This window comes from Haemaphysalis longicornis, unplaced genomic scaffold (genome assembly GCF_048455015.1).
Source record: "Haemaphysalis longicornis isolate Haplotype H1 unplaced genomic scaffold, Haemaphysalis longicornis Haplotype H1 scaffold_4, whole genome shotgun sequence".
Classification (NCBI taxonomy): domain Eukaryota; kingdom Metazoa; phylum Arthropoda; class Arachnida; order Ixodida; family Ixodidae; genus Haemaphysalis; species Haemaphysalis longicornis.
The window spans coordinates 98,728,031-98,754,243 of NW_027526361.1; the positions used below are offsets into that span (position 1 = coordinate 98,728,031).

General features: G+C 46.7%; 1 protein-coding gene across 8 annotated transcripts in view; it reads left to right on the forward strand.

The window, feature by feature from the left end:
- Positions 1–26,213, forward strand: part of LOC144180460 (uncharacterized) — a 34,170-nt gene that overhangs the window by 5,596 nt on the left and 2,361 nt on the right. For 2 of the 8 annotated variants that reach the window (XM_077708800.1, XM_077708802.1), the window contains exons 2-10: positions 2,962–3,039; positions 4,662–4,736; positions 8,083–8,127; positions 9,972–10,007; positions 10,659–10,688; positions 14,245–14,265; positions 17,342–17,431; positions 20,504–20,593; positions 23,527–23,568. In XM_077708800.1, coding sequence (XP_077564926.1) covers positions 2,990–3,039; positions 4,662–4,736; positions 8,083–8,127; positions 9,972–10,007; positions 10,659–10,688; positions 14,245–14,265; positions 17,342–17,431; positions 20,504–20,593; positions 23,527–23,568 — 479 coding nt within the window. In that variant the 5' untranslated portion in view covers positions 2,962–2,989. Of the gene's footprint in view, positions 1–2,961; positions 3,040–4,661; positions 4,737–8,082; positions 8,128–9,971; positions 10,008–10,658; positions 10,689–14,244; positions 14,266–17,341; positions 17,432–20,503; positions 20,594–23,526; positions 23,602–26,213 lie in introns of all 8 variants that reach the window. The other 6 variants (XR_013324422.1, XR_013324424.1, XR_013324423.1 and 3 more) reach the window with 6 other exon arrangements.

The window sequence follows — 26,213 nt, forward strand, 5'->3', positions numbered from 1 at the left end:
AGGACGACATTTGAACACTGAAGGCGGAGCTCGAAGCATTAGATAAGGAAAGGTATCATGGTGCGCTTGAACGCGCGAGAGCTGAATGGTTCCTGCTCGGTGAAGCGCCGACTAAAATAGCGCTCAGTTCAGAGAAAAGATATGCACATATATATATAGAAATATGATCGGGAAATAGAATGCGACGGTGTACTGTGTAACGACCAGGCAGACATCGAACGTAGTTTTTGTGATTTGATTGATTGATTGATTGATTGATTGATTGATTGATTGATTGATTGATTGATTGATTGATTGATTGATTGATTGATTGATTGATTGATTGATTGTGAGGTTTAACGCACCGACGCTACACAGGCGATGAGGCGCGCCGTAGTGGAGGGCTCCGGGTTAATCTTGACCACCTGGGGATCTTTACCGTGCGCCGAAATCTCGGATACACGGGCGTTTTCGCTTTTCGCCTCCATCAGAAAAGCGGCCGCCGTAGCCGAGAATCGAACCCGCGTCCTCGGGCCCAGCAGCACAACGCCATAGCTGATTGATTTGATTGATTGATTGTAGGGTTTAACGCTTCGACGCAACGCAGGCGATGAGGCGCGCCGTAGTGGAGGGCTCCGGATTAATTTTGACCACCTGGGGATATTTATCGTGCGCCGAAATCTCGTACACACGGGCGTTTTTGCTTTTCGCCTCCATCAGAAAAGCGGCCGCCGCGGCCGGGAATCGAACCCGCGACCTCGTGCTCAGCAGCGCAACGCCTTAGCCACTGAGCCACCGCGGCGGCCCGGCGGGTAACGCCATAGCCACTAGTTTCTGTGACTATATGAAAAAGTTGTTTGCGCGTCAGGCTATTGATGTTGTCCACTTCCTTTGTTGCCATGTCTGAGCAAAGAACTAACAGCACACAGCTGATAAAGTAAGGAGAGCTATTGACGAGCTGAGCCCAGGGAAGACGCCGGGTCCTGATGTACTGAGCGCAGCTTTTTATAAAATTTGAAGGAACAGACAACCGATTTTTGTCGAGTATATTTTCTCTATCCCAAATGAGAGGGCGTCGCTTAAAACACATTAACCCGAAACTATTTTACTGATAGCGCCCTAGAACTTTTTAAATCGCAATTTTTAGATTTTTTAGATCTACCCGCCAGACGTGTCCCGCAAACGGAATGCTGGCAACCATGACAGGGAGTTGTGCTGCCACGTACTTTTAACTGCACGTGAGATTAAAAGAGGTGTTTCAAAAATTGTCCCCGGCTACAATAACAATAATGTGCAACTTTTCCTATTTATTTATGCGGTTTTTGAATCACACGTTGAAATCGACGGAATTGTTTGGACACGTGAGGTAGTGCCACGTTTGGCCACGACGTGTCGCCACCTTTCAGACTTCGGAAATTCCAGTGCAAATTTGAATTTGTTTCCGCCAGTTTATATAGAAATTCGTCCCTTGCGGTGGCCATAATATATGAAACGCTGGTTTTCGTATGACCTGGAGGGCATGCAGTCCACACAAAAATCGGTTGTCTGTACCTTTAAGAATGATAGTAGCCCTGTTCGATGGAACGTTCAAACCGAGTCTTGCCTAATAGGGTGGGTAGCATCTTGTTGTCTTGCGTCGCACACGGTGTTTATACCGAAATCAGAGGACGACAATAAACTCGGGAAAACCTCTGCGTATCACCCAATAAGTTTGACCAACGTCGATTGTACGATTTTAATGAAAAAAACATTGGAGCAACTACACTATTGGAAGGTTAGTGCGTAGCCTCACTAAAAACTGCAAAAAACGACGTAATCGAAAGGTACGTAAAATTATAAGCGGGATAACTGAATACGCCATGTCCTTATGTAAGGAGAATCGGCTTCCATTACGTAGTGGCCCTCAGCGAACCATGCCTACCCGAAAAAAAAAATGGCACCTTCTTCTTCGTCACCCCATCAACTTTTCACTTAGGTGCGTGTGTGCGCGCGCACTTGTGTGCCTGCGTACTTACATACTCACATTACGAAAGGCTCTTCACCGTCATCACGATGATGATGATGACCCGCTCATAACGGGAGGCGAAACAAGGACAGTAATTCCGTTCCTTGTCCTCCTGAAGAGGCGTTATCATCCACTCATCGAGTTGAAGAGAAGCTAATCGTGGAAGAGGATCCTGAAGACACTATTTCTTACTTTGAACCAGACTGCTCCCTATACTATTACCTGCGCTCGCCATGTACAGGTGCCGTCATAAGTAATTGGAACAAGGATTTGTGAATATCACAAAATATTTGTCTTACTGGCTTTATGACAGTCATTACCGGTTCACAGGAAGACTTTTCTAGGGAGGACTCCTTTAAACGCATACCAATGCAGGCGGGCAGTTTCCGGAAGTAAAAATTTCTGTAAATTTACGAGACCATGTTCCAGGTACCTTTGACGGCACCTGTACATATACCTCTCTTTGTTCTTGTTCGGGCTGATCTACATTTTCTTCCGAAGTGCTTGCTAAGTCGCCAATCCGCTGTCTGATGAGCGAGCAGGGTATTCTTGACGTTTATTTTCGGTGATAAAGGAAACTTAATTTTTGCTTCCTTGGGCAGAGATTTCCGCTGTATGATCATGTGGGAGGTGGTTATGATTGTGGGTATCCTCCCAGGATGGCTCATGGCTAATCATGGGATTGGCCAATACGCTGGGTTGCTCTAACTTAAGTTCCTAAAAGCTGCAAAGAATCTTTAAATGGTAGATTGTACGAAAGATGAATGTTATCGTCCCGAATGCTCCCCGCTTCAACAACACTGCCGACGATGAGGTGAATAGTTCGGCCGTCGGCCACCGGCGGGCGCTGCAGTGGACAAAGCGCGCGTAGGCCTCGCGAACCTCGCGCCAAGGGCTGATTGGAATCCCCGGGCCGGGACGCTGCCGTTGCCGCAAAGGCGGCCGACATTGGCTGTTGACGTCAAAATTCGTGGCAGGTTCCGGCCCTCCTAAAAGCACGTCGCCATGTTCCGGAGGAAGAAGGCATCCGGCGAAGCTAAGAAGGCGAAGGACGCGTGAGTATAGCACGAGTGACCCTCGTGAGTCCCTTATCCCCAGCGTCGCTTATTGGAACGAGCCCGCGTCGGCACAGAATCGATCAGTTCAACTAGCGTGAGAATAGCGGTGTGATTTTAATCCGTGCCTGTGCAATAGCGACCCGTGGGCCACCGCTATAGCCTCGCGATTTTTGCGGTCAGTCGTTTCTTCAGTTAGGGATCGTCGGCGCGTTCGCCCTGACATCTATCAAATCAACGTCAATTACAGGGACAGGATACGTGCTCCAGTGACCACCTGCGCAACCAGACGCCTTTTAATGGCCTAACTTGCCGATCGGTTCTTATTTCGGTTGCTACGTATGAGTGTTACTTGTGGCAGCTAACGAAATGTCATTTAAACATTTCCCGCAATGTCATGGTATCTATGCACGGGTATGCACTCTTGTCTATCGGTGAGCCGTGATATACGCCCGCTTCGCACGCAGATTTTTCTTAAAGGCAACCACGTGCACTGAAAAAAAAGGGGGAGGAGGGCGAAAAAAGCTTGTTTAGCGTCGACTGCGGTTCACAGGCCTCGTTTTTTTTTTTTTACGACTATGCGCGTAGTTTCGTACCTTAAGTAGTTACCTGTGCATCACTAACGCTAGCGGCACAGCGGGGCCCTATAGACCCTTGTCTCGTCGTGTACTGCAAAGAGTTGCGAAGTGGGAGCATGTTAAGCTTCTTACTCTGGCGGAAGAATGTATCATGTTTAATTTTTCCAAGAAACTCGTGGCTCCGCCGTGTCAAGGGATTCTAAGTGTATTTCAGTCCAAGTGGAATCCATTAACATGATGCATGAGAACGCGAAAATGGTCACGAAACCTAATGAAATGTGCTGGTAACATGCACATCAATACGCGCGGAATAAATGCTAAGCGAAAATCGGGCGATAATGTAAGCAAAAAAAAAAACTGTGGTTGATTCCTCTGTCATAGGAGTCGGTAAAACACGAAAGTGAAACGTGCAGCGAAATCTGCAGCTTGTGGGTGTGCTTGGCGAGCGACGTCCTGCTGGCGGGTCGCTTCGGCAAAGGTGTACTGGCGTCATTTCCGTGACGGATATGACGTGAGTGAAATCTTGTTGTATCCCGGCATAAAACACTTCCGTGTTAAAATATGAAACCCGAAAATGAACAACCCTAAATATAACGTACTCTTTAGTACTAAAGGTTGCTTCCCCGCAAGAAGACCCGGCCTGCAGAGGTGCACTTTTTACAGGCCGTTTGCTTCGTTGTACTGGCGTCACTTCCGTGACGAATATGACGTCAGCGAAATCTTTGTGTACCCGGGAATAAAACACTTTTGTGTTTAAAAATTACAAGAATTGGGAAATGCGAATGGGAATTGTACGGTACCGAGTCGCGAGCTGCCTAACAACAGGGCACAGTACCAGAGAACCACCGGGACGAATATAACTCGTCACTGCCATTGACTCCAAATAAAATAAAATAAAAGTTTATATATATCTCCAAAGTACAAACATACACTAGGGGTACCAAAGGAGGTCCCAAAAAGAGCCACTGCCGAGGGGGCCTCCTTAATTTCTAACGGGCTGATTTTTTTTTCCTTACGTGGTCGCTCGTTCAAAATGTGTTTCAGGCGCGAAAAGAAAAAGCTGGCGCTGTTCCTCACCCCAAATCCTCCCACTCCTCCTCTCAAGAAGCGATCCGGGAGGTAAGCTTCACCTCGCTGCACATTTCGCGCATTTTCGTGGAAGCGGGACTTAACATTATTAGCATGTGACACGAACTTATACTCAACTGTTCGCACATGTGCACCAGTACGCATAAGGGCGGCGCGTAACTGAGCTAGGGCTTACATTCAGGCCGTGGTTGTAGCTGCCGATACTCCCCTAGATACCAATTTATAAATTCTATTTAACAAAAGTGTGATGGACTTTCCGCACAAAAGATTGCGGCAGTTTTTTTTATTGTTGCCGGGTTCTTTGAAGTAAGCAAATGTTATCCCATTTAACGCCAGCTTAAAACACACTTGAACATTTCTACAGCTTGTTCGAGACATTGCAGAAAAATTAGTATGCCGTTACTTCGTGTAGCGTAAAATTAAAAAAAAAAACTCCTTTGCTTTGAATTTTGGGCTCTCTTTCATGACTGAACGCTATACGGGACAAACTAAGCCCCCCCCCCCCCCCCCCCTTCCCCCCCCCTCGGTGATCGCTGAGGAGGCAGACGTCGAGAGTTCATATATATGCGGAAATCGCTTTTTACGCTCAAAGTGATTCGAGATGACGTGACTATATAGGTTTGAGGCGATTTAACGAAATCGTCAAGTTCACCCTAACTGAAAAATAAACCTTATTGATTTATTTTAATTTCGCGTTATCTACAAGCCCCCCGATCACACGTTAAAAGCACAGCTTTTCGCGAGCCAAACCAGCCGGGCGTTGTAACATCGACTGCATAAATAACGCCGCAGCAACTATAGTACAGCCAAGCTGCCCGACTCATCCTTTCCTCGCAGGTTCACCGGGGCCCAATTTGCGCAGTCGATCCGCGTACGGCACCTCCGGGATTTAACGGACCATTTCCCCGGAAACTGCAGCAGCACCGCCATTCTCCCTCGCGATTCCCCCCAAATATGCGGCGTTGCATATACGCGCAGGGGATTATCTCGAAGCGATCGTTTGTTCCGATGGAAACGCCAGGCGGGCTCGCCTAATAGGCTCGTATAAATTATCGCGCGACTACTTGTTAAACTAGATTCTCGAACGCGTCTACGGAACCGCTTTCCTCTCCTTTTTTTGCAACTTCTCCTACCTTGCATGCGATGAAGCGCCGTGTGCGAATAAGAGCTTTCCCGAAGCCTTCGTCGAAGCTTACCCTCAATGTGGACGCATTTGTTAATGGCTCGCGGATAAAATTAAAAATACGCGAGAAAATGCGCCTGTTCTTTCTCGAAGAAGAAAAAAACAAGAGCTAAACCTCTAAAGGAACGCGTTCGAACGCGGGATCTTAACGTTCGTGGGCCACGGGCTTTGGAGGAACGGCGTAATTATTCAGCGAAGAAAGGGCCGTAACCGGATACGTTCGAGTGCGTCGCTTACCCGCCCCCCTAACTCCGGCCTCGTATATGCGTGCTCGGTGGAAGTAAGTGGCGGGAGCAGAATAATGCTCTGACGCCGGCCAAATGACAGATATGTGCGTCGCGAGTATTGAAAGAAGGGGACGCACGAAACTCGAGTCTTTTCTTCTAGAGTACACCCGGAAGGAGCACCTCGGGGCGTCCCCTATACTGCCCGTATAGTAGTCCATTAACGCGCGCCCGATCACCATTCGCGCTGTCACGCGATACCCGAGTTCTACTCGGGTAGACGTCCGGCGGCACGGAATGTATACGTTACGTGCCCCAGTGGTCGGTTGAATCGGAGGCGGTATCTCTTTCCCCTCGTGGTGCGAGCTAAGGAAAACTACTGCCACGCAGTTGCATTGCGTTAACGGCGTCGTTTGTCGCTGCCGAATGGCACGCGTAGATCCCGCTGGAATGGCTCTCCCTCACGCATACGGGATGCCGGATGGCGACGACCGCCGTACGAGCGGTCGGGGAAAAAATCTTAAACGATGCGCACCGCCGATTGGTGGCAGCGTAATGTAATGCGAAGCCTACGGGGTGACACTCCGTAGGCCTCAATCAGGGAGTGAACTTGTGGTAAAAAAATTAAACCGCCTTGGCAAAATGAAGCGAATCTTCCGATGGAAGCCCCCACGCATGTTTAGCGTAAGTACATCACTGCCGCAGCCTCCACAGGCGTGCTTGATAAACTAAAAAGAAGTTCAATGTGCCACTCATAAGCCCTGGTTATGGACGCTTCGCTGCTCTTCTCTCCCTGTCTGCCGCAGGGGGTAGTACAGGGCGATGGAGCACCATAAAATATATTACCCTTCTGCTTCTTCCGCCGGGAAATTCATGAAGCATGTTTCAGAAAAGTTCTTTCGTGAATTCTACCGTATGTTCATGCGCTAAGCTTGATACGCAGTAGAAGGAAGGGGCAAGCGGGCATGCGACGGCCCGATAGGCCTAACGTCACCTTTTGAGGCGAACTACGTCAGCCGTTATCCTCAGCTCGATGTACAGTGACTACGGCGTTGTCATGTCGTGAGCCTTAAAAGTTACCTATTGTTAGGACTAAACACATGAAATTAGGCCTAACGTCATATTCATAAGTCTAACCTTGTGATCCGGTGCCCTTTGTAATCCGTGCTTATTGAATACGTCAAGCTGCGAGTATACCGATTAATGAGACCACGAACCCAAACGCTACAGGCCTAGGCCGGAGCGCCGGACAGTTGCTGCTTCTGACATAGCAGTAATACGCACGGGAGATACGTGTCTTGGGCAACGCTTTATAACCTCAGTACATGCTCAGGCATGATCCAAGCAATTAACTAACATGTCAATCAATTACTTATATGGACAAGCCTTAGGAGGGTCGACCGCAAAAAGAGAAAAAAATGTGCTCGTACTCTGCATGCGTATGCGTACCGATACCGAGCAGAGCGTTGTTACTTGCATACATAGTAGCGCATATTCTCGGTTGGAGATTCCGCTCAATTTTTTTTGCCCATTCGTTGCTGCTTACTATGACGCAATACAGATCATGAGCATTGCGTTGAAGGCGAGAAAGTTATCTCCCTTCGTTCCCATCCTTAATGCGATGCTTTGTGAATTTCGGCGTAATATGTATAATCTTACAGAATGTCAGCACACGTCATATCCGACTGTAGCGGCTGCTGCAGTTTCGTCAATACTGGGTAGTCATCCCCGTTTCTCCCCTATTCTAGCCCCGTGCCGTACTTTGCTGTGGCAGAAAGGATCGGAAACGATAAGAGTCGAGAAGTAAAGTTATCTTCTCGGTTCGCCGGTATTGTTTACAACCGCACAGCGGAAAACAAAAATGAGAAATGGCAAACGCTGCGGATATGATCTGTTCCCGGCACAAACGTTTGTTGCACTTGTGATAAATACTGTGTGGTCTGAAAGTTGAAGCATGCGAATTTTACAGGTTACCTCTGAAGCAAGGCAATGCAGTCATTCCCCATGCAATGAAGTAAGCAAACATGACCGGACATCATTCCTTTGTTTGTTTGTTTGTTTGTTTGTTTGTTTGTTTGTTTGTTTGTTTGTTTGTTTGTTTGTTTGTTTGTTTGTTTGTTTGTTTGTTTGTTTGTTTGTTTGTTTGTTTGTTTGTTTGTTTGTTTGTTTGTTTGTTTGTTTGTTTGTTTGTTTGTTTGTTTGTTTGTTTGTTTGTTTGTTTGTTTGTTTGTTTGTTTGTTTGTTTGTTTGGTCTGGCGTTTCACTCATGGGCTCACCAGTAAACTTTATTTTCAGCAACGCGATCACTTGTTTCTGCTGTTAATACTTCACAAATTGTATGCAATAATACACTTCAGAACGAACAAATTGTTTGCTTAGTTCACTGTAAGGCCAATAAAATGTGTCTGCAAGAAAAACTGCTGCTCATACATTGGCATCATTCCCTCCCTTTCAAATAAATTCGCGAGAAAAAAAAAACAAAGAAAACTGCGTGAATATGGCGTCTAGTTTTCTTTTTTTTTTCAGGTACGAGTTAGCGGCTCTAAATATAATTTCCTCCGCGTGCATACATGCAGGTTGTGCTTGTAGACCGACAGGATAACGTTCCTCTGCCCAGGATTTAGCCCTCAACTGAACCAGTTCAGGCTATACTACGAAACTTCATATGGCTGCGATAAATGGCCGGGCTGATTTTTTTTTTGTGTTAATTTTTGGCGAAAAGTGCTGACCTCAAAATTAGAATAATGCTAACCCAGTATGTGCTCACTGTGCGTGGTATGTTCTCCCCCTCTGCGGCAGACTTTGCGAAGCTAAAACAAAAGGAAAGGTATAGCGCTAGCACGTTGACAAAGAAATGCTTGAACGCAGTGGTTTACAGCGAGCCACCAGGCTTGAGCCTTTGCGATTTAGCAAATTTGGTGGTTTATTTGACCTGATTAATTCAGAGCAATAAGAATATTGACATGGTAATCACGAAACGCGATCCCGCTCAAGCTTCCACGAGCGCGCAAATACGGCTGCCACACCGGCACGATAAACGACCACATCGACAACTACTAAAATCTTCAAGACGTCACAGCGTCTCGGCAAACATACATCAAAAACAAAAAAAAAATGGGTCACGGACAATACGAGAGAGCCCGAAAGTCTTTTGGGTTATATTGTTTTCGCTTGGTCAGCATCATTTGTCTTCATTTGCCAACCAGCCATCATCCGCTTTGACAAGAGAGCCGAGTTTTTCTTGGTCCAAGCCGAAAAATTTGGTGCATTGCCCGCTTTTCGTAGTTTTCTGTACTGAGTGAAGGGCTGAGTGGGAATTGTGGTAACTGCATTTCCCCCTCTATCTTATTTACTCCCCCTATACTTTCCTCCTCCTTCTCCCGCACTGCGTAGTATTGAGGTACAATAATATCCGCACATAGTAATAATAATATTTTTGACTGGGCACAATAATATCAGCAGTGTACATTTTCTTTCTCATCCCGTTCAAATCAGTATACAAACAAGTTGCGCAACAGAAAAAATTGTGTAAACATACTTTTCTTTTGTGAGAGTTTGTTGGTTCGTTAAACGTTTATTAAATAAAGGGAAAGAAAGGCTTCAATACGCATAATGAATAGCGCATAAAAAATAAAGTATCTACTTTGTTTTTTTTCCTGCGCAATACCTGAATACGCGTACGGTCGATAGAATTGCGAGGTAATTAGTCATTGACCAACCAATTATTTAACAAATATTATTACTTATGAACAAAATATGTAATATGTATCGTAATTCTTTGATAATAATGGATTCTGCCCTGGCCACCGGAACTTTTAGGCGCTAATTGTTCTGATTTTATTCCTGCTTTCTTCGCAGAAACGAATACAAGGATTCGGAGTCTTCGTCGGAGAGGTATGGCTACAGGAGCACAGCATTACCTTGCGCTTTTGTCTCCTTTTATGACGATAGTACACAGCGTGTACTCTATTGCGTTCATTTTAAACTTGCACTGGTTATCAATTTCAGACGTTATGAACTCAGAAAGTTCAATGAACTGAACACGATAAGCTTCTCGTATTATCGCACTAAGTGGTTTATTCTGAAAAGTGCAATCTCAAGAGCCCGCAAAACTTTTTAAGACAATTTATATATAAAAAGAACACCACCTTATGCCGGTGGCGGTTCAATAGCTGAAAACTATATGTATACGCGTCGAGCTGAGTTTTTTATAGTTCATGTATCTTCAGAAGACAATACCTATGCCGAGAATTGCATTAGCCTTTATAAGAGACCTGAAAATTTTCCCCACGACATATAGTCGCCATTCAAAAGAAAAAAACAACAGTGTCGTCAAGTGTGCGGCTTAGTTGAGAAAAATGGTCATCAACAAATGTTTGGGGTTGCGTTGAACTTTGGCTAAATTTGGAGTTGTCGTAAGGAAGAAGCTAAAGAGGCATATTTGCAGTCGCTCCTCCCGCGTTCGTGGCTCCTATTTACAGCTAATGTTTGCTGAGAACAAATAAAAAATGCAAGCGCTCTTCTTGGTTCTTCTCCTGTACACAGTTCGACTGGCAGCAGTGACACCAGCGAGAGGTGAGGTGCCACTTCTCAAGTTCGCCGCCTAACGAGCCATTGTTGAACCTGGAATTTGAGGTTTGAGGGATTTGAGGATTTGAAATATATGTATATTTGTATTAGCATACACAGTGAAACCTCGTTAATTCGAACTTCAATAAAATCCATAGATGATTCGACCGAACTGCATTATTTTGTCCGGTCAAACTACATAGAAGCCTATGTACTGAAAGGCCCGTTAATCCGAACGCAAGTACTTTCCCCAACGGGGAATTCGGACTACGCGCCACCCCAATTGCGGCGTGGCGTCGGGTACACTACAAGAGTACATGCGCCTGGTACACGGTACACGACTTGGTACACGTGCCTGGTACACGACCCCCGTAAGGGCCGCATCCGCTGCCTATTTACGATTCCGTCGTGCACGTTGTTACTGGGTTGACCGGGACCCGTCTGGGGACTTCGGCATTCGTCGCGGTAGGGGGATTAGTTCCGCGGGCCTAAATTAATCTAATCTAAATTAATCTAAAATTAATCCGGAGCCCTCCACTACGGCGCGCCTCATCGCCTGCGTTGCGTCGGCGCTTTAAACCCCACAATCAATCAGTTCCGCGGGCCTGCCTTCGCCATGTCCGCGCATCCTCGCCCTTCCGCGCGCGCAGGCGCAGACGGGCCCCGGCAACCCGGTAACAACGTACACGACGGAACGGACGGACTGCTTAAACTCTCTAATTACGGAGAGAAGGTAAAGCGGGGTAACACCAATCTAAAACCCCCATAGCGCACGTTTTAGGAAGCTTCTCCTTTGCGGACTACGTCGATGTAGACGTGAGTGCAGCCATGTGAGGTGCGCTGATGATGATGATGAAACAACATTTATTGAGCCCAAAAGATTCGGTGGTTCCCACAGGCACCAAACGGAGGTGGTTCTCTATTCACGGGACCCATATGTCGCCAAAAACTCCTGGCCCCTGGCCACTAGGGCTAGCTGGTTCGGCAGGGCGGGGCTGGACAGCAAGGTCTCCCATCGCTCAAGGAGTGGGGGTGGGGAAGTGGAGGTGGGATAGGGGGGTGTAGGGGAGGGAGGGGGGCAAGTGGACTCTTGAGGAACGTGCATTCCGCCATGACGTGCGACAGGGTGCCTTCGGTCTGCTTGCAGAAAGGACAGGTAGCGTCCTGTAACTCCGGATACATTCGGTGGAGCAGGGTTGGGTGCGCGAGCGACCCCGCCTGCACTCTGCGCAGAATCGTTTGCTGTTGCCTGGTTAGAGTGCGGTGCGGTTCAGGTAAGGTGCGCCGTCCTTCCCTGTACGCTCGAGTAATCTCTCTGTAGGTTGTGATTGGGCTCGGGGTGTCCGCATCATCGCGCGACTCGGTGGCTGCCCGGAGCGTCATTTCGCGGGCGTGGTAGTCGGCGATGGTGTTGCCTGCTAGCCCCGAGTGAGCTGGAACCCACACGAGTTCAACGGCTCGTCCCGGTGTCACCTTCTTGACATAGGGGGCCATCGTATATCAGATCAGAAGCGCCGAACCTGTCGATGAGTGTCGGTGAGGAGCGGGAAGACGAAGCGCCCGTGCGTCCGTCCGCTCTTATGACCGGTCTGAACGCCGCACGCTTCTTCTTCGGTTTTCAGAAAGCGAAGATGTGTTTGGGGCAAAAACTATCAAAGAGCCAAAAGGCAGGCCGCAATCACGGGCTTTTTCAAACATCGGTGTTGGCATGCCCTACTGCTTCCAAATTGCAGTGTAGCGTTGTTATTATTCACATTTATTCGTTCGAACTTTCATTAATTCGAACTGAGGTGGCGCCTTCGTGCGGCTCGAATTAACGAGATTTTACTGTGCATATGCATACTGATGTTCGTTGTGTAATATTAATGTGTGTGTAATATGAAATGTGAAACGTGTGTAATATGTAATGTGAAGATTTGGCCCTACCGACTCGCAATATTTCCACGCGCCGATTCTCAAACGGCATTGGATGGCGTGTTTTCGTCGTTAGCCAACATTTTTTAATGCTAAAGCAATAATTTGATAGGTCGAAACTCTGGCGTCTTGGCCCAGAGATGTCGCACAAAATGGACTCAAAGAATCGAATACGGGTGAAAGGGTGGTCGGATTGACGCGAAATTTATCAGGTAGGCTCATAGGAAGAAAGTTCACTGAGTGCAGCAGAAAGCTGGTTAAACGGGAGTTCGGATATCACACCGCGGGTCTCCAAATTGCGAAACGACAGAACATCCCAAACTACATGGCTGATACACGGCACTAGCTAATTAAAAATGTACGTAGTGAACGCGTTGTGGTATTCGAGCTATAAACATTGTTAGAGGCATGTACCCGAGTAACTTGAGCACACTAACTGCGGAGGTAGCAACTGAATGAGTAAGAATGTACGTTTACACTAAAGATCCGCTTACTTGACGTGCCACAGTAGCCCGTACTACAGTGAACTGGAATGTGAACTATTACAGTGAACTAGTTCCCTGTAGTAGCACGATCACGCGGCATCCACTGAAATCTGCGATCGTACTGCGCTGTCCCAACAGATGGCGCGCAAGAATGCAGTGCGAGCGCGGGAAAATTGAATTAACCTTTCTCACAAATATATGGCCTAGGTGGGGGTAAGGGTGGGGGGGGGGGGGGAGTGAACGGATGTCTACGTGTGGCGGAAGAAAAGTGGGCAAAGGGAAATCGATGATGATGATAAGAGGACGCATTCTGTACTAACACTGACGCTTTCACCACTCCCTCCGCTATGCCAAGTACTTCGGCGACATCGCAATTTTTAACGGTATGCCGAAATATAACGGCGTGCTCATTATAAATTCCAAACGAATGAAGCTTTTGTTAGACGTTTGCTTATGAGCCCTGCCCTCCCTTTTTTTACAGCGAAGCTGTCTATAGCTAATTATGAGGATTTTTCTTTTCTTTTTTTTTCTTTTTTTTTTTTTTTTTTTTGCATCCGCGGGCAGAAGCCGTCGACAATTTGGAATCTTGCGGCCAAGCTAACTTTCTGTTAAATGCTCTGTAGTTCTCCACCTATTGTAGGTACCTTGGAAAATTACACTGAAATCGGCCTCCATGAAGGGTCTATCATTACTCCGAATTTCGTTTACTTGTCAATTATTTCACAGTGAAGTCGTTAACGTTACAGAATTATCGTCTGCTGCCAATAAATGACCATCTACACGGGAAGTGCAGCAAACGGTTGTAACTCTTCATTAATCAAAACTATCCCGAAACAAATTATAAGACGACTACAACATTACGCTGAGTTTCATGTACTTTTCATCGTTACATTAAATACGGTGGAGTTGTAAACGTTAAAGAATTACCGTCTGCTGTCAATACATGGCCTTGTACGGGAGGGAAACAAACAGCCCCATGTTTGTCCGCTAGAACAAAAGTCTAGTCCTTCCAAGTTTCAATCAGCTAATTAACTGGGAGGCATGCTGAACCCCAAATAACAAACAAGCGTATTTTGTTTCGTGCACTGTTTGGACTGCGTCCAGTTTCGCCAGTAATACTCCTTCAGAATGAAAGGGCGCTGAATTTTTGTTAACCTTTTCAGCGAGACCAGCAGCGAAAGAAGGTGAGCGAGTCGGGTTTGTCGTCCTTTCTTGTGTTGCCACGCATTGGAATAAAGGGAATAAAAAGTCGTTCAACGTAAATACAGGCGAGGACAGCCTATCTCTCAGCCCTTCCCTAAATGCATTGCAACAATTATTGCTGATGAGAGATAACGTTATCAAGGAGCTGATCGCTTGCCCACGGACTGTTTGCAATTGGCTCCTATCCAGAGCGGAGGTTTCTGCGTTCGCTTGAAAATTGATTGATTGTCTGATTGATTGCAGGGTTTAACGCGCCGACGCAGCGCAGGCGATGAGGCGCGCCGTAGTGGAGGGCTCCGGATTAATTTTGGCCACCTGGGGATCTTTAACGTCCGCCGAAATCTCGTACACACGGGCGTTTTTGCTTTTCTCCTCCATCAGAAAAGCGGCCGCCGCGGCCGGGAATCGAACCCGCGTCCTCGTGCTCAGCAGCACGACGCCTTTAGCCACTGAGCCACCTTGTTCGCTTGAAAAAAGAAATCAAGATAAAAACGTCGTTCACTTTACTTCTGACGGCAATCGTAACTAGACCGCATGTTTGTACAGCACAGCACTTGTCTCCGTCAACTGTCGGTTAGAACTGAAAAAGTTGATGCTTGTGTAACAGTTCTGTATGTGACTTTAGGATGTGATAGCCGAGCCACGGAGGATAGTTTCGACACCACTGGGGGAATCGCGAAATTCTTGACAGAAGACTAATGCTGATTAAGTTGGAATTCAGCTACAGAAAATGCAGCAGTACAAATGATGGAGGAAGACTTACAAGACGGCGCCTGTCCTGCGTGTCTTGTAAGTCTTCGTCCACCTTCGTCTTCACTGATAGGTGTTCTTGCCAGAAGTTACTTCCGAATTTTTATAGAACTTTTCAAATGCTTGTTGCGTCAAACTTGTGTCGTTTGACATTGGGAAACACTTAACAACTTTTAAAGGCAATAAAAGATTTTTCAGAAAGGCTCAAGGGGGAATTTTCGCATGAACGCATCGGCCGCTCTGCTATACACAGATCACTTTTAAAGTCGGCTTCACTGTTATCATTAATGTAATGCTGCTGGGAAAAAATCAGGAGCAATATAAGCATTCTGATATCAAAGTAAAAAGACTCCAGGACCTTTCACTACTTACCTATATATACCCTATGTATCCATACAAAGCGCTATACGTAATTGGTCCCCTTATAGTCGGTTTCACTTCTATAGAGTGCACGATTGGAAGGCATTTGCCAGGGAAAATACAGGAAGCCTTATATGAAAGCATGAAGATTCTAGCGCCTTTTATTAAATATTGCATAAACCCACGTCTATGCCTATAAAATGCAATACGCCTTGCTTTGTTTAAAGTCGGCTTCACGGCTGCACACTAGCGCAATGCCAGTAAGACATAATTAAGGGCAGTATAAACGGTCTTGTACGAAAATATGAATGCCCTGGGGCCTATTATCAGTGTCTGTTTTCTTACGCTAAAAAAAGTGTGGCTTATCAAGCATTACAGAAGCCCAGACGGGCTTCCTGGTTTAGCTTAAAGTACATGCTTTCGTGTTTTAAAAATCCGGGCACAGTTTTCTAACAGCAGAGATGTTTAAGCTTTTAGTTTAAAAAAACTACAAAAAATCGAGCGCACGTGAGCTTGCGCCACGTGAGGAGCTTGTAAAAAATACCAAGAAGAAATACCGGGTGATCACACTTGAGCATGTGCCTCGTGAGGAACGCCCAGCGTCGGCCAGCTTGACCTTCAAGAACACCCTGCCCATCGTACGTGGCATCAACTCTCGCGTGCTCTTCTGCTCGCCAGTTCACGTGCGTTAGCGCCTGAAGTGGGGAGCACAGACGCAGAGGCCACGAAGCCGGTTGCCGCGGGTGCTAGCGCGGGCTAACGCGGTCCACTTTGGGAGAGATGCGAAAAGGCTGCGGGCAAAACGATCCTGCCAGTTATGGGGAACTTCCAGCGGCAAGTTCGCAAATCCATGTGTGGTGCAACAGTCGGTTCTCTGACGAAGGGAGAGGGGCCGCCATTTCTGCTGTTTCTAAAGTCTTGCGTCTCTAGTGCAAGCTTCGGCATTTTTTTTTTCTGCCGGATTCCTAAATGTGCTGGAAATTAATGCCAGCCGATATCCCGCCATACATGGTGATTCGATTTTTTTTTTTTCTTATGCGACGGCCGCAAATTCATAGAACCAGGCAGAAGAGATAACTCTGACAGTTGCTATGCACTACCTTTATGTTCCGTTTGGGGCGTACTCTGTTTCCAATCGCAACTGTTGTTTCAGATCGCATTCACTCTTTTCCCTCGTTCGCTTGCCATGTGTACCGTGTAATCACAGTAATGTATTCAACGCACCAGATACCAGAGAGCTTTAACAGCAGTATCATGACTTTTGTTGTCATGCAGGGCAGATGTAAGACGTTGAGCTAATTTTTGTCCCACAAGTAAGCATCGCGTTAAGTATGCGTTACTTGCCTCAGTTATAGAAATAATGTCAGAATTTGCCTTCTCCCCTATCCTCCTATTCCTATGTACTTTTTCCTCCCTATCCCCCCCCCCTCCACCTACACCAGCAGGCGTTCCGGTGTCCGCCCCCTAGGCGGGACAATTTACGCCTGTTGGTGGATCTTCCTTTTCCAAAGAACAATAAATACATACATACATACCACTATATTATATGCGAAAATGCGTAAAGATAATAAGGCGGCAAAGTTTTCTTCCAATCACGAAGCTCCTATGACAGCAAATGTGCGTCCTCCGTGGCGGAGACATATATACACGGCTTCTACATAAACGAACTTATATGCGTACCCGTATACTTTTCACTTTATGAATTACCACACCAATCGGCTGAACGCGACCACTGGCCGCAACTATTCACTTCCGGTTAACTAGCTAAGTGCAGTAGGCACGCTGGACATATACACGCATATATGCGTGACGTGTGCGGTGCGTAGGCGTGTAAAGACAAAATGGAGCGAAGAATGTTTCTTAAGCGTCCTGCGCATGCATGCACACAACGCGGCGTGACAATGGTAGTTTTCGTACTTCATAGCAACTTCTCCCGCTCTGACCTAGCGAAGCTCCAGTCCTGTCGCCCAACTCGGACTCTACGCCCCCCGACCAGGGCAACTCGCTCCCCACGCCCGACCTCCAACCTCCGAAAAAGTGAGTGGCTATTTTGCTGAACTTCGTTGCTGAACTTGCTACCGTACACACCAAAAAAACTTTTTTAGATATTGTGCATTTAACGCCGTGGCAAATTGGACTTGCGGCAGTGTGGCCGTACTGATCTACGTTGAAGTGGGGCTACAGAGAGTTCTGGTGTTCGGACATGTGAAGCCGTATAGCGTGAATTTCTAATGTCGCTTTTTTAGCTAGGAAGACTGCTTGTTTGACCACACACTTCGCCTCTGAGCGATTGGAAGCTTATGTGTTGCGGGCGCATTTAAAGCTACAGGTCTCCGATTGTGGTGCATGGATCGTTGAGACGAGCACCCATTCTGCAGGAGCATTGATTGTAACAGTGGATCACGCGATTCGCTTTGCTCTCGTGCCGAACAAAACAACTAATTTTTTTGTACGCTTGAGGTCTTGCGTGGCAAGCTCTCATGACTCAGACGTTCTCGTTGTAAAGGCTACGCTACGTTTCCGCAAAGTGCTTACAAAAAACGTAAAAGCGTCGAGTTCAAGAAACTTGTTTTATGAGGGCTCACAAGACGAGGGCTCTGAACTTCATTGAAACAGTTATTCAATGTTCACTGCGAACTATTTTGTTCGGCTATTGATTCGACGTATTATTATCCTTTAAGTGGTTGCCTTTATGCGGCCTTGGTTAATGCAATGCGAGCCATTAAAAAATCCATGAAAAAAGAGGGAGGACTCCGGCAGGGCAAAGGGGGAGGCAGGTCTCGACGTGTAACACTACTATCAAAGCAATTTTCTCGATTTTGTATCCGTGTTTATATATACGAGATATTTCTTTTCAACTAAACTAAGCTAAAGCTACAGGTGCCGTCAAAAGTAATTGGGACACGATCTCGTGAATTTGCAGGAATTCCTTCTTCCAGTAACTGCCTGACTGCATTGGCGTGCGTTTAAAGAAGACTTCCCTAATAAAAAAAATGTGCTTGATTCCTCTGTCATAGGAATCGGTGAAACGCGAAAGTGAAATGTGCTGCGAACTCTGCAGCTGAGCATGATTTTCGGGTCGGCGGCTGTCTTGTGGGTGTGCTTGGAGAGCGACGTCCTGCTGGCGGGTCGCTTAGGCAAAGGTGTACTGGCGTCATTTCCGTGACGGATACGACGTCAGTGGAATCTTGGTGTATCCCGGGACAAAACACTTTGATGTTAAAATATAAAACCACAAAACGAACAACCCTAAGTATAACGTAATCTTTGGTTCTGAAGGTTGCTTCCCCGCAAGAAGACCCTGTGTGCAGGGGTGCACCCTTTACAGGCCCCTTGCTAGAGAGATGTTCGCCGGTAAAAGGCTTGTCTATAACACAGCGTTCGTACTCTCAGCCCTATCCTGCCCCACCGGAGCGGGATTTAAATAAAACTACTGCGGAATTCTGAAGTCTTAGCCCTTCGCTTTTGCCTCCGACATGTTTGGAACGAGTATGTTTCGGCAGTTTTCGGATGTAGCTGGTTGAAGTTGAAATCGCTGTTATAGACAAGCGTTTTACCGGCTGTACGTCGTTAGAGATGTACAGGGCTGAGAAAATGAACATCAGAAAAGAAAATTTCTACGATAATTCACAGGGCAGTGCTTTGCTTTTTGAGCAAAGCACTGCAAAGCAAAAGAAACAGAAACTATGCGGCAGATACTGTTAAAATGTGAGGGTATCCATCCGAATCTACATGAAGGGAATATTGGGCTTCCAGAAGCCCTAGGATTTAAGGGTATCAGAGAGGAAGTTAACTTCAAGGCTGTCGAGGGGACGAAAAGAAGATTAGAATGCTGGTGGACGAAAAGCAGAGAGGGGAATATTGCCTAGGACAGTTACCACCTGTAACAGGGAAAAGAAAGTATTTCGGGCCTAATAAGCTTTAGTGCCTGCCCTAAGCAGCGCTAGTATTAAACCAAGAGTGTAAAACATGGTTATATCAGTCCTTTTTGGTAAGATGACATGTCATCACCCCGCTTCAAAGGGGAAACCAATAGCAATCATCATGATCATCATCATGCTTCGTTGTACTGGCGTCATTTCCGTGACGGATATGGCGTAACTCAAATGTCTGTGTATCCCAGAATAGAACGCATTCGTGTTAAAAATCTTTCTGCAAACCGGTAATGGCTGTCATAAAGCCAGTAAGACAAATATTTTGCGATATTCACCAATACTTGTTCCAATTACTTATGACGGCTCCTGTATATGCCGTTTTTTCCGCTTGCTTGATTGTCTAAAGCGCAACCTGGAAATGCAAATAAGTCTATTAATTCTGGGCAACCAGCACACCTTTATTAACATTTTCCTGACCAGCATCAAATCGCCTCCATTGTTGACGGGCTTCAGCGGGCATCGTAAGCGTCGGTTTTTTTTTTTTTTTTCCGGCTACCAAAGCCGTAAGCTTCGGATGATAACTGGAAGGGTTATTTCGCGCAGCAAGGACCAGCCTGCGTTTCGGACTGGCTGCATTCTCTTCATTGCAACCGTGAGCTCGAAAAAGCGAATACTTCGCACCGATTCCATCACAATCCTGCGATTTACTGTAGGTGATTAGCAGCAAGTCCTAGGTCAGCCGATCCTCAGGGCCCGTTCCCCACGCCGCAGTTTTGTACTCCACATCTTATACTGGGAGATTATAACTTCGCGACAGCGATGTTGTTGGCCCAGGTGAGGGTACGCGCTTCCTGGCAGTTTGACAGCGGCTCTTTGTGACTTTGTGGCTGGTGGCTTACTCAGCTACGTTTTAGAGATATAATCCTAGTTCCTCGCGAAAGACGTACAGCGCGTCAGTTTAAAAGAGCCTGTAATAGTGCTAAGAAAGCTTCATAGTATGCACTGGTTGCTTCCACAGGATGCCATGGAATCATGGTTGCTTGGAAGTTCCGATTCCACCGAGGTTATTTTCCTGCTGTAGACACCTCGTTTTCACGTACGAGGTTATGCCTATCTTAGAAAATGGAGTTTTGACCTCTTGTAGTACATGGAGCGTGCAAAGCAGTTAGAAAGCCAAGTGTGTGACCGGAGGTACCCCGAGAGTCTTATTGCTTTTGCTATCATCTTGATGCAGGCAAGAGGTCGTTCGCCTGCCAAAGAATCCAAGCCTGGCGTCAGCTTTAAGCAAGATCCCGAAGAAATCAAGCCTAAAAACACCCCAAAGGTACGTGCACACGCAGTTTTTTTTTTTTTCGTTTTATAATGCGTGTCTTTGTCAAGCTATGAGCTCTTCGCATCTATTCAGCCTCCGACACATTAAAAGAGCAAAGCATTAGCCTATAGTTTGCATTTTATATTGCGTGGGCTTGCGCGCACTAAAACATGGGGCAAAATATTAACGTCAGGCTCTCAAAAGGCAAGGATCGCCTATATTATGAGCAGAAACAAAATAAACTGCGTCTTAATAAGAAATAAAACCCAGCATATAGCGTCTAACTGCATAAGTTTTCAAATTACTATTTGAATTTCTCGCGACCATGTCGATGGACGGCGCCATGCGGCCAAGCTAAAAAATCTCCGTGAAAATTGGCCAGGATGTCATAACAGAGAACAGTCGCGTGAGGATCCTCGGCATGACCCTACTGAGATGTGGCAGAGGCAATCCCGCAGTCGCCAAAATACAGAAAATGTCTAACCAATTAGGCCACATTGCAGAACGCCTGACCAGAAGAGCAGGAAAGATTGAAGAAGAAACTATAAGACTCAAGCAGACACTGATGTGCCGGGTGTCGTACAGCCTGCTGTGCTGTATACAAACTTGGCCACCCTCAATAAACGAATAAACACCATAATCAGGACAGCATATAAGGCCGCCCTGAGCCCCTCAATTTTCTTGGTCACCGGGAAGATCCTCAAATTGGGTCTTTGAAGAAATCGATTGAGCCTATGTCGTATCACAAAGAGAACGCCTGGGAAAAACAAGATCCGTAGGGGCTACCGTATGGAAGATAGGCAAGGATAGGCACGCCTCCGGAGCAGAAACTACTGGACATGCCACCGAATGAGTAACTGCCCATAAGGACGCTCACAAAGGGACCGGCGACAATCCGGATCAATTGCTCCAAGGGAAGTTTCTAAACAATGAGAGGACAGCATACACCGACGCCAAGATGCACGAAAGTACGAAGGCAACAATTGCAGTGGGCTACCGTGGCAAGCTTTGTGACTGCACGGCCGAAATGAAAGCGGGAATTAAAGCCATTTTCTTGGCGACCCGCCTAGCGGAACTACCTAATAGAAGCTTGAACATCATTACAGACTCTGAAAAGGTCATTAGACTGTTGGCTAGCAGAATACCTAAATGCCTCAAGGAATCTCCAGTACACAAAGAAAAAAGCTCACAAGATCAGATGGACACCTGTTCACGAGTGTCTAGAAGGAAACAAAGCAGCCGACCAAGCAGCAGCTAACTCAAGTGCCGTGCGCTTGCGATTACGACTACCACAATTCCTAAAAAAACATGGAGGACGTGTACTCATTCTTAGCCTAGGAACGCCATCCTTACTTGTGCCACACGTGGATCTCAACGCCGGGGAATCGCATACTCTGCGCGATAAACAAACCAACGTATATATCCACAAATCTAGATGGGTGGAGATGGGGCTAAACATCCACTTTCTTCCACGCAACCTGGTCATATCCAAGAATATGTTCAGGGGATGACTCAAAAATTATATTCCGCTTCTGCGCAGCTCAACGGAGGCAGCAGTGACCAGCTTCTCTATTCAAGCTAGCTTGAGATGATTGAGAGGGAAAGAGAGAGCTGATTCATCTTGGGCCTTGGACTTCGGTTCCGCCGCTGAGCTTCCTATCTGTCTTCCCCCTTTCCCGAACTCCCCCTTTATGTTACTGAATAAAACTCTTCTCCGGGCGCATCCCTCTCTATCTCTCTTAGCAAAGTTCTGCTTGGCCACCACGCTAGAGAATAAACACATTGAAGCACTGACCCTGTACCCTCCTGGCTCGAACTGGTCAACACCCGCAGCCGCGACCTTTTACAGCCACGTATGTTAAGCCCCACAGGAGTATCTGTTCGGCGACGATTGAAAACCGCTGCGGCTAGACTTAATTTTTTCATTGGGCTTGTTGCGACCGAGCGGGGGCACCCGATCCGAGCTCCGTGGCCTCCGACATACGAGTGGTAGCGTGTATGATGCGAGCGGCCAGCCGCTGTTGCAGCCGTGAAGAAGTCCAGAAGCCGTAGGCTAACGTAACTGTTTACTTCATAGCGAGAGGTGAGCCGAAGCCAAAGAACAATGCCCCGACGGGCGAGGTTACAATACAGGACTCGAGCAGAGCGACAGCATGGATTCGCTGCTCTAACAGGAATGAATTACAGCGCTTGGGCAGCTCTATTTATACCCAAAAGCGGTAACGGTCAAACGCCAACAAGCGGCAGCACGCCACGAACGTCACAGAAACGCTCTTTCCAGAGTTCGTTAGTCGTCGGCAGCCTCGGCGCACGTCGAGTCCGAGAGAGGGGAGAGAGGAGGACTTCGGTGCGATCGCGGGGCATCTGTGTCCTTGAAGAGCGTTGAGACGAGCCTCGCTGGCAGCCGCCGAAGTTTCGAAATGCGCCGAAAGCGAAGCGTCTGGGCCGGGCTTGTCGAAACTTGTCACCGACATGGTGGCGCCTGTTTTCAAATGCGCACGCAGTGGCTTCGCCGCACAGCTGACGAGTGATGCGGGAAAGTACGGCGGCGCTGGCCGATTCGTAACAGGCTTCAGTGCTTGGAGAGCATAAATGGTGGTCCAGCAACTCCGATATAAAAATATTTTTAACTCTAAAAGCGCCTTCACCTCTCCCCTTTCTTCAATTGCACTTTAGGTGACAGAAGGGCCATTTGGCAGTATTGCACTGGACTACGTCACCAGACATTTTTTTTGTTTAGTGCAGCATGTTCCTAACTACATAGTCCGGTCTTCTTATGTATCACACTGTTATACCGTTTATTGTGCACGCCTTAGAGTTTTGTCAGGGTGCTCGAGCCATGCTTCTGAAGTTTATGTACTGACTTTTTTCTTGCAGCAAAGAAACCTTACTATTTTTTTAACTGAAGTGCACTTTGTTTTTTTTATGTTGTTTTTTTTTTCTAGTGGCAAAACCAAGCGTCCTCCGTGCCAGGTCCACGACGTTCCGTAAGCATACCGCTTGACCCCAAGCACGCATCAGTAATTATTTTGCTCTCGTTAAAATGTAGGCTAAATTATTATCAGATATGTTTTAGCTTTACGTCTGAACACATACTCTTGTGGAGAGCCCTCTTATCTTAAATTTTTGCCAATCAATAAACAGCAGTTGCTAAACGAAGTTTGGAATATGGAGGGGGAAATCAGGGAAGCGGTTAGGATTGATGGGAAGAATGTAAGCGAAATTCAGATTAGCTCAAGATTGAAGTTCAGGTTAGCTCAAGAAAACACTGAACAATATTTCTGACAAATATTTCCGGCAATATTTTTGACAGCTGTATGCTAGAACAGTCAGTGTTTTTAAAGCCTAGCTCCAGGAAAGAGAGTTACTGCAATCATCATCGCCAGATGTAAGGCGCAACCATATTTATTGTTGAAGATTGAAATGCGATTGTGTATAAAAACACAATGATGAGGTTTATATATTTATCAGTCTCGTTGTCACTGACGGCCCACTCCAATTCTTATAAGCTAATCTAATGTATTTTGAAATGATGCGTGCGCACTTTGCGAAGGTCGCCTTCTTTTGCTAAACTTTGAGAACTTTGCTAAACGCGTCTGTATCAGCTGAGAGCAAGAAGCAATTTATTTTGGTATTGATTTTTGTGGCCTGTAAAAATTAGTTTCTAAGAGGTCAGTGGTAGGCTGCAGCTCAGATCTCTCGTTTTGAAAGTGGCTGTAATTCCAACTTATTGGAATTTCTCCGGCCTCCACCAGAAACTAAAAATATGATAAAAAGAGTCAAGGAGAACCTAACGTCTGTTTTCTGAATAAAAAAATTGCGATACAGATGATGATGGTCGCATTTTTCCGACCCTTCGCAGAGGGATGCCTTGGGATGGGTCCTTACCTTTTCATGCACAAATGATAACACGTAATGGCACGCTCGCCGAGAATCCCCTGCTGGAAGCTTGCAAAAAATTTGAGAGCGTATAATATTCTCGAACATTTTCTCTTGCAACTAAGGTTGCCCTTACACCGATTTATTGCCAGCCTTTTGTGTGCTTTACTTTCTTGCGCAGCTGCAGTGTTGTGCAAAAAGCCAACTTTAAAGCACGGGTTATGCAGAGAAGTGAAATGAACTCATGACCATGAGGCCAACTAAATTATAACTGGTTGAGATCACAAGAAGCGATATTGCGATGTAGCTGTCGTCATACTGCGCGGTGACATAGTTACGAGGAACGCGCTCACTGTTTTTAGGCAAGAAATGGTTTTAGTAGTTTCTAATTAGTATGCGGACGTTTTCAGCCCAGGTATAAGCCGTGATGATGATGGATACAACGATGTGTCGTGTAATACACACGCACAAAAAGAACATTGCCTGTATAGAGCCAGGTGTACATCATATTCTAAAATAATATATTTCTCCTCAGGAAGTTCATAAGAACAAACTTGTGCGGCAACATGACTCCTGTACAGCTTCGACTCTTTTCGACATTAAGCGAAGGGTGGATCGAACAGGATATGATTGCAGTAGAGATATTAGTTTTGTAGTACGTATATAGAAGCCAGAATCCAGGCGCGTTTTATTTTGTCAAAAAAATGAAACGCGCGCCAATATTCTGTTTCCCAAGTAAAGATCATATACACATTTTTCGCGACTTGTTTGGTGTTAAGCCTAAACAACTGCGGAGATTTTATACTCAAGTTCTGTGACCTGTGATTGAAGTCCAGGAGGCGGAAGAACAATTCATCATCGTTTGTAGAGTTTGCCTCAACCAGAAGTAGTGACGGGAGGAAAACACGTCGTTGCTATCTGGGTTTATAGCAATCTGGCGTTGCTATCTGGGTCATCCGCCAACCAGAAAACGGCCCCAGGCACATGCCCACATCTGGCGCTCTCACTCACTCACTCACTCACTCACTCACTCACTCACTCACTCACTCACTCACTCACTCACTCACTCACTCACTCACTCACTCACTCACTCACTCACTCACTCACTCACTCACTCACTCACTCACACTCACACTCACACTCACACTCACACTCACACTCACACTCACTCACGTACGCACACATACATACATACACAGAGTCCCTGGTGTGAAGTAGGAAGAATTTTACCATATTTTTACCATGCCAACCACGTGTCAACACACCGCACATGCCCGCGCCGGGGATTGGCCCAGAATCGATTAAAGCTGCGCGGCGGGAATGCCGACAGTTCCGGGGATGCGCGGTGATCTTGGTGGGTCTACGGTAGGGTAGGGACTGCGCTATGCGATTGATTTGATTGTAGGGTTTAACGCGCCGACGCAACGCAGGCGATGAGGCGCGCCGTAGTGGAGGGCACCGGATTAATTTTGACCGCCTGAGGATCTTTAACGTGCGCCGAAATCTCGTACACAGGGGCGTTTTTGCTTTTCGCCTCCATCAGAAAAGCGGCCGCCGCGGCCGGGGATCGAATCCGCGACCTCGTGCTCAGCAGCGCAACGCCTTAGCCACTGAGCCACCGCGGCGGGTCGCTATGCGATTCCGCCTGTGTGTTAGATTTTGCTGACGAAGTGAATTCGCTTCCCATACAATCCCCTTTCCTTTCCTTTCCTTTCCACTCCCCCTCTCCGTGCACCCTCTCGTCGTACTGTCC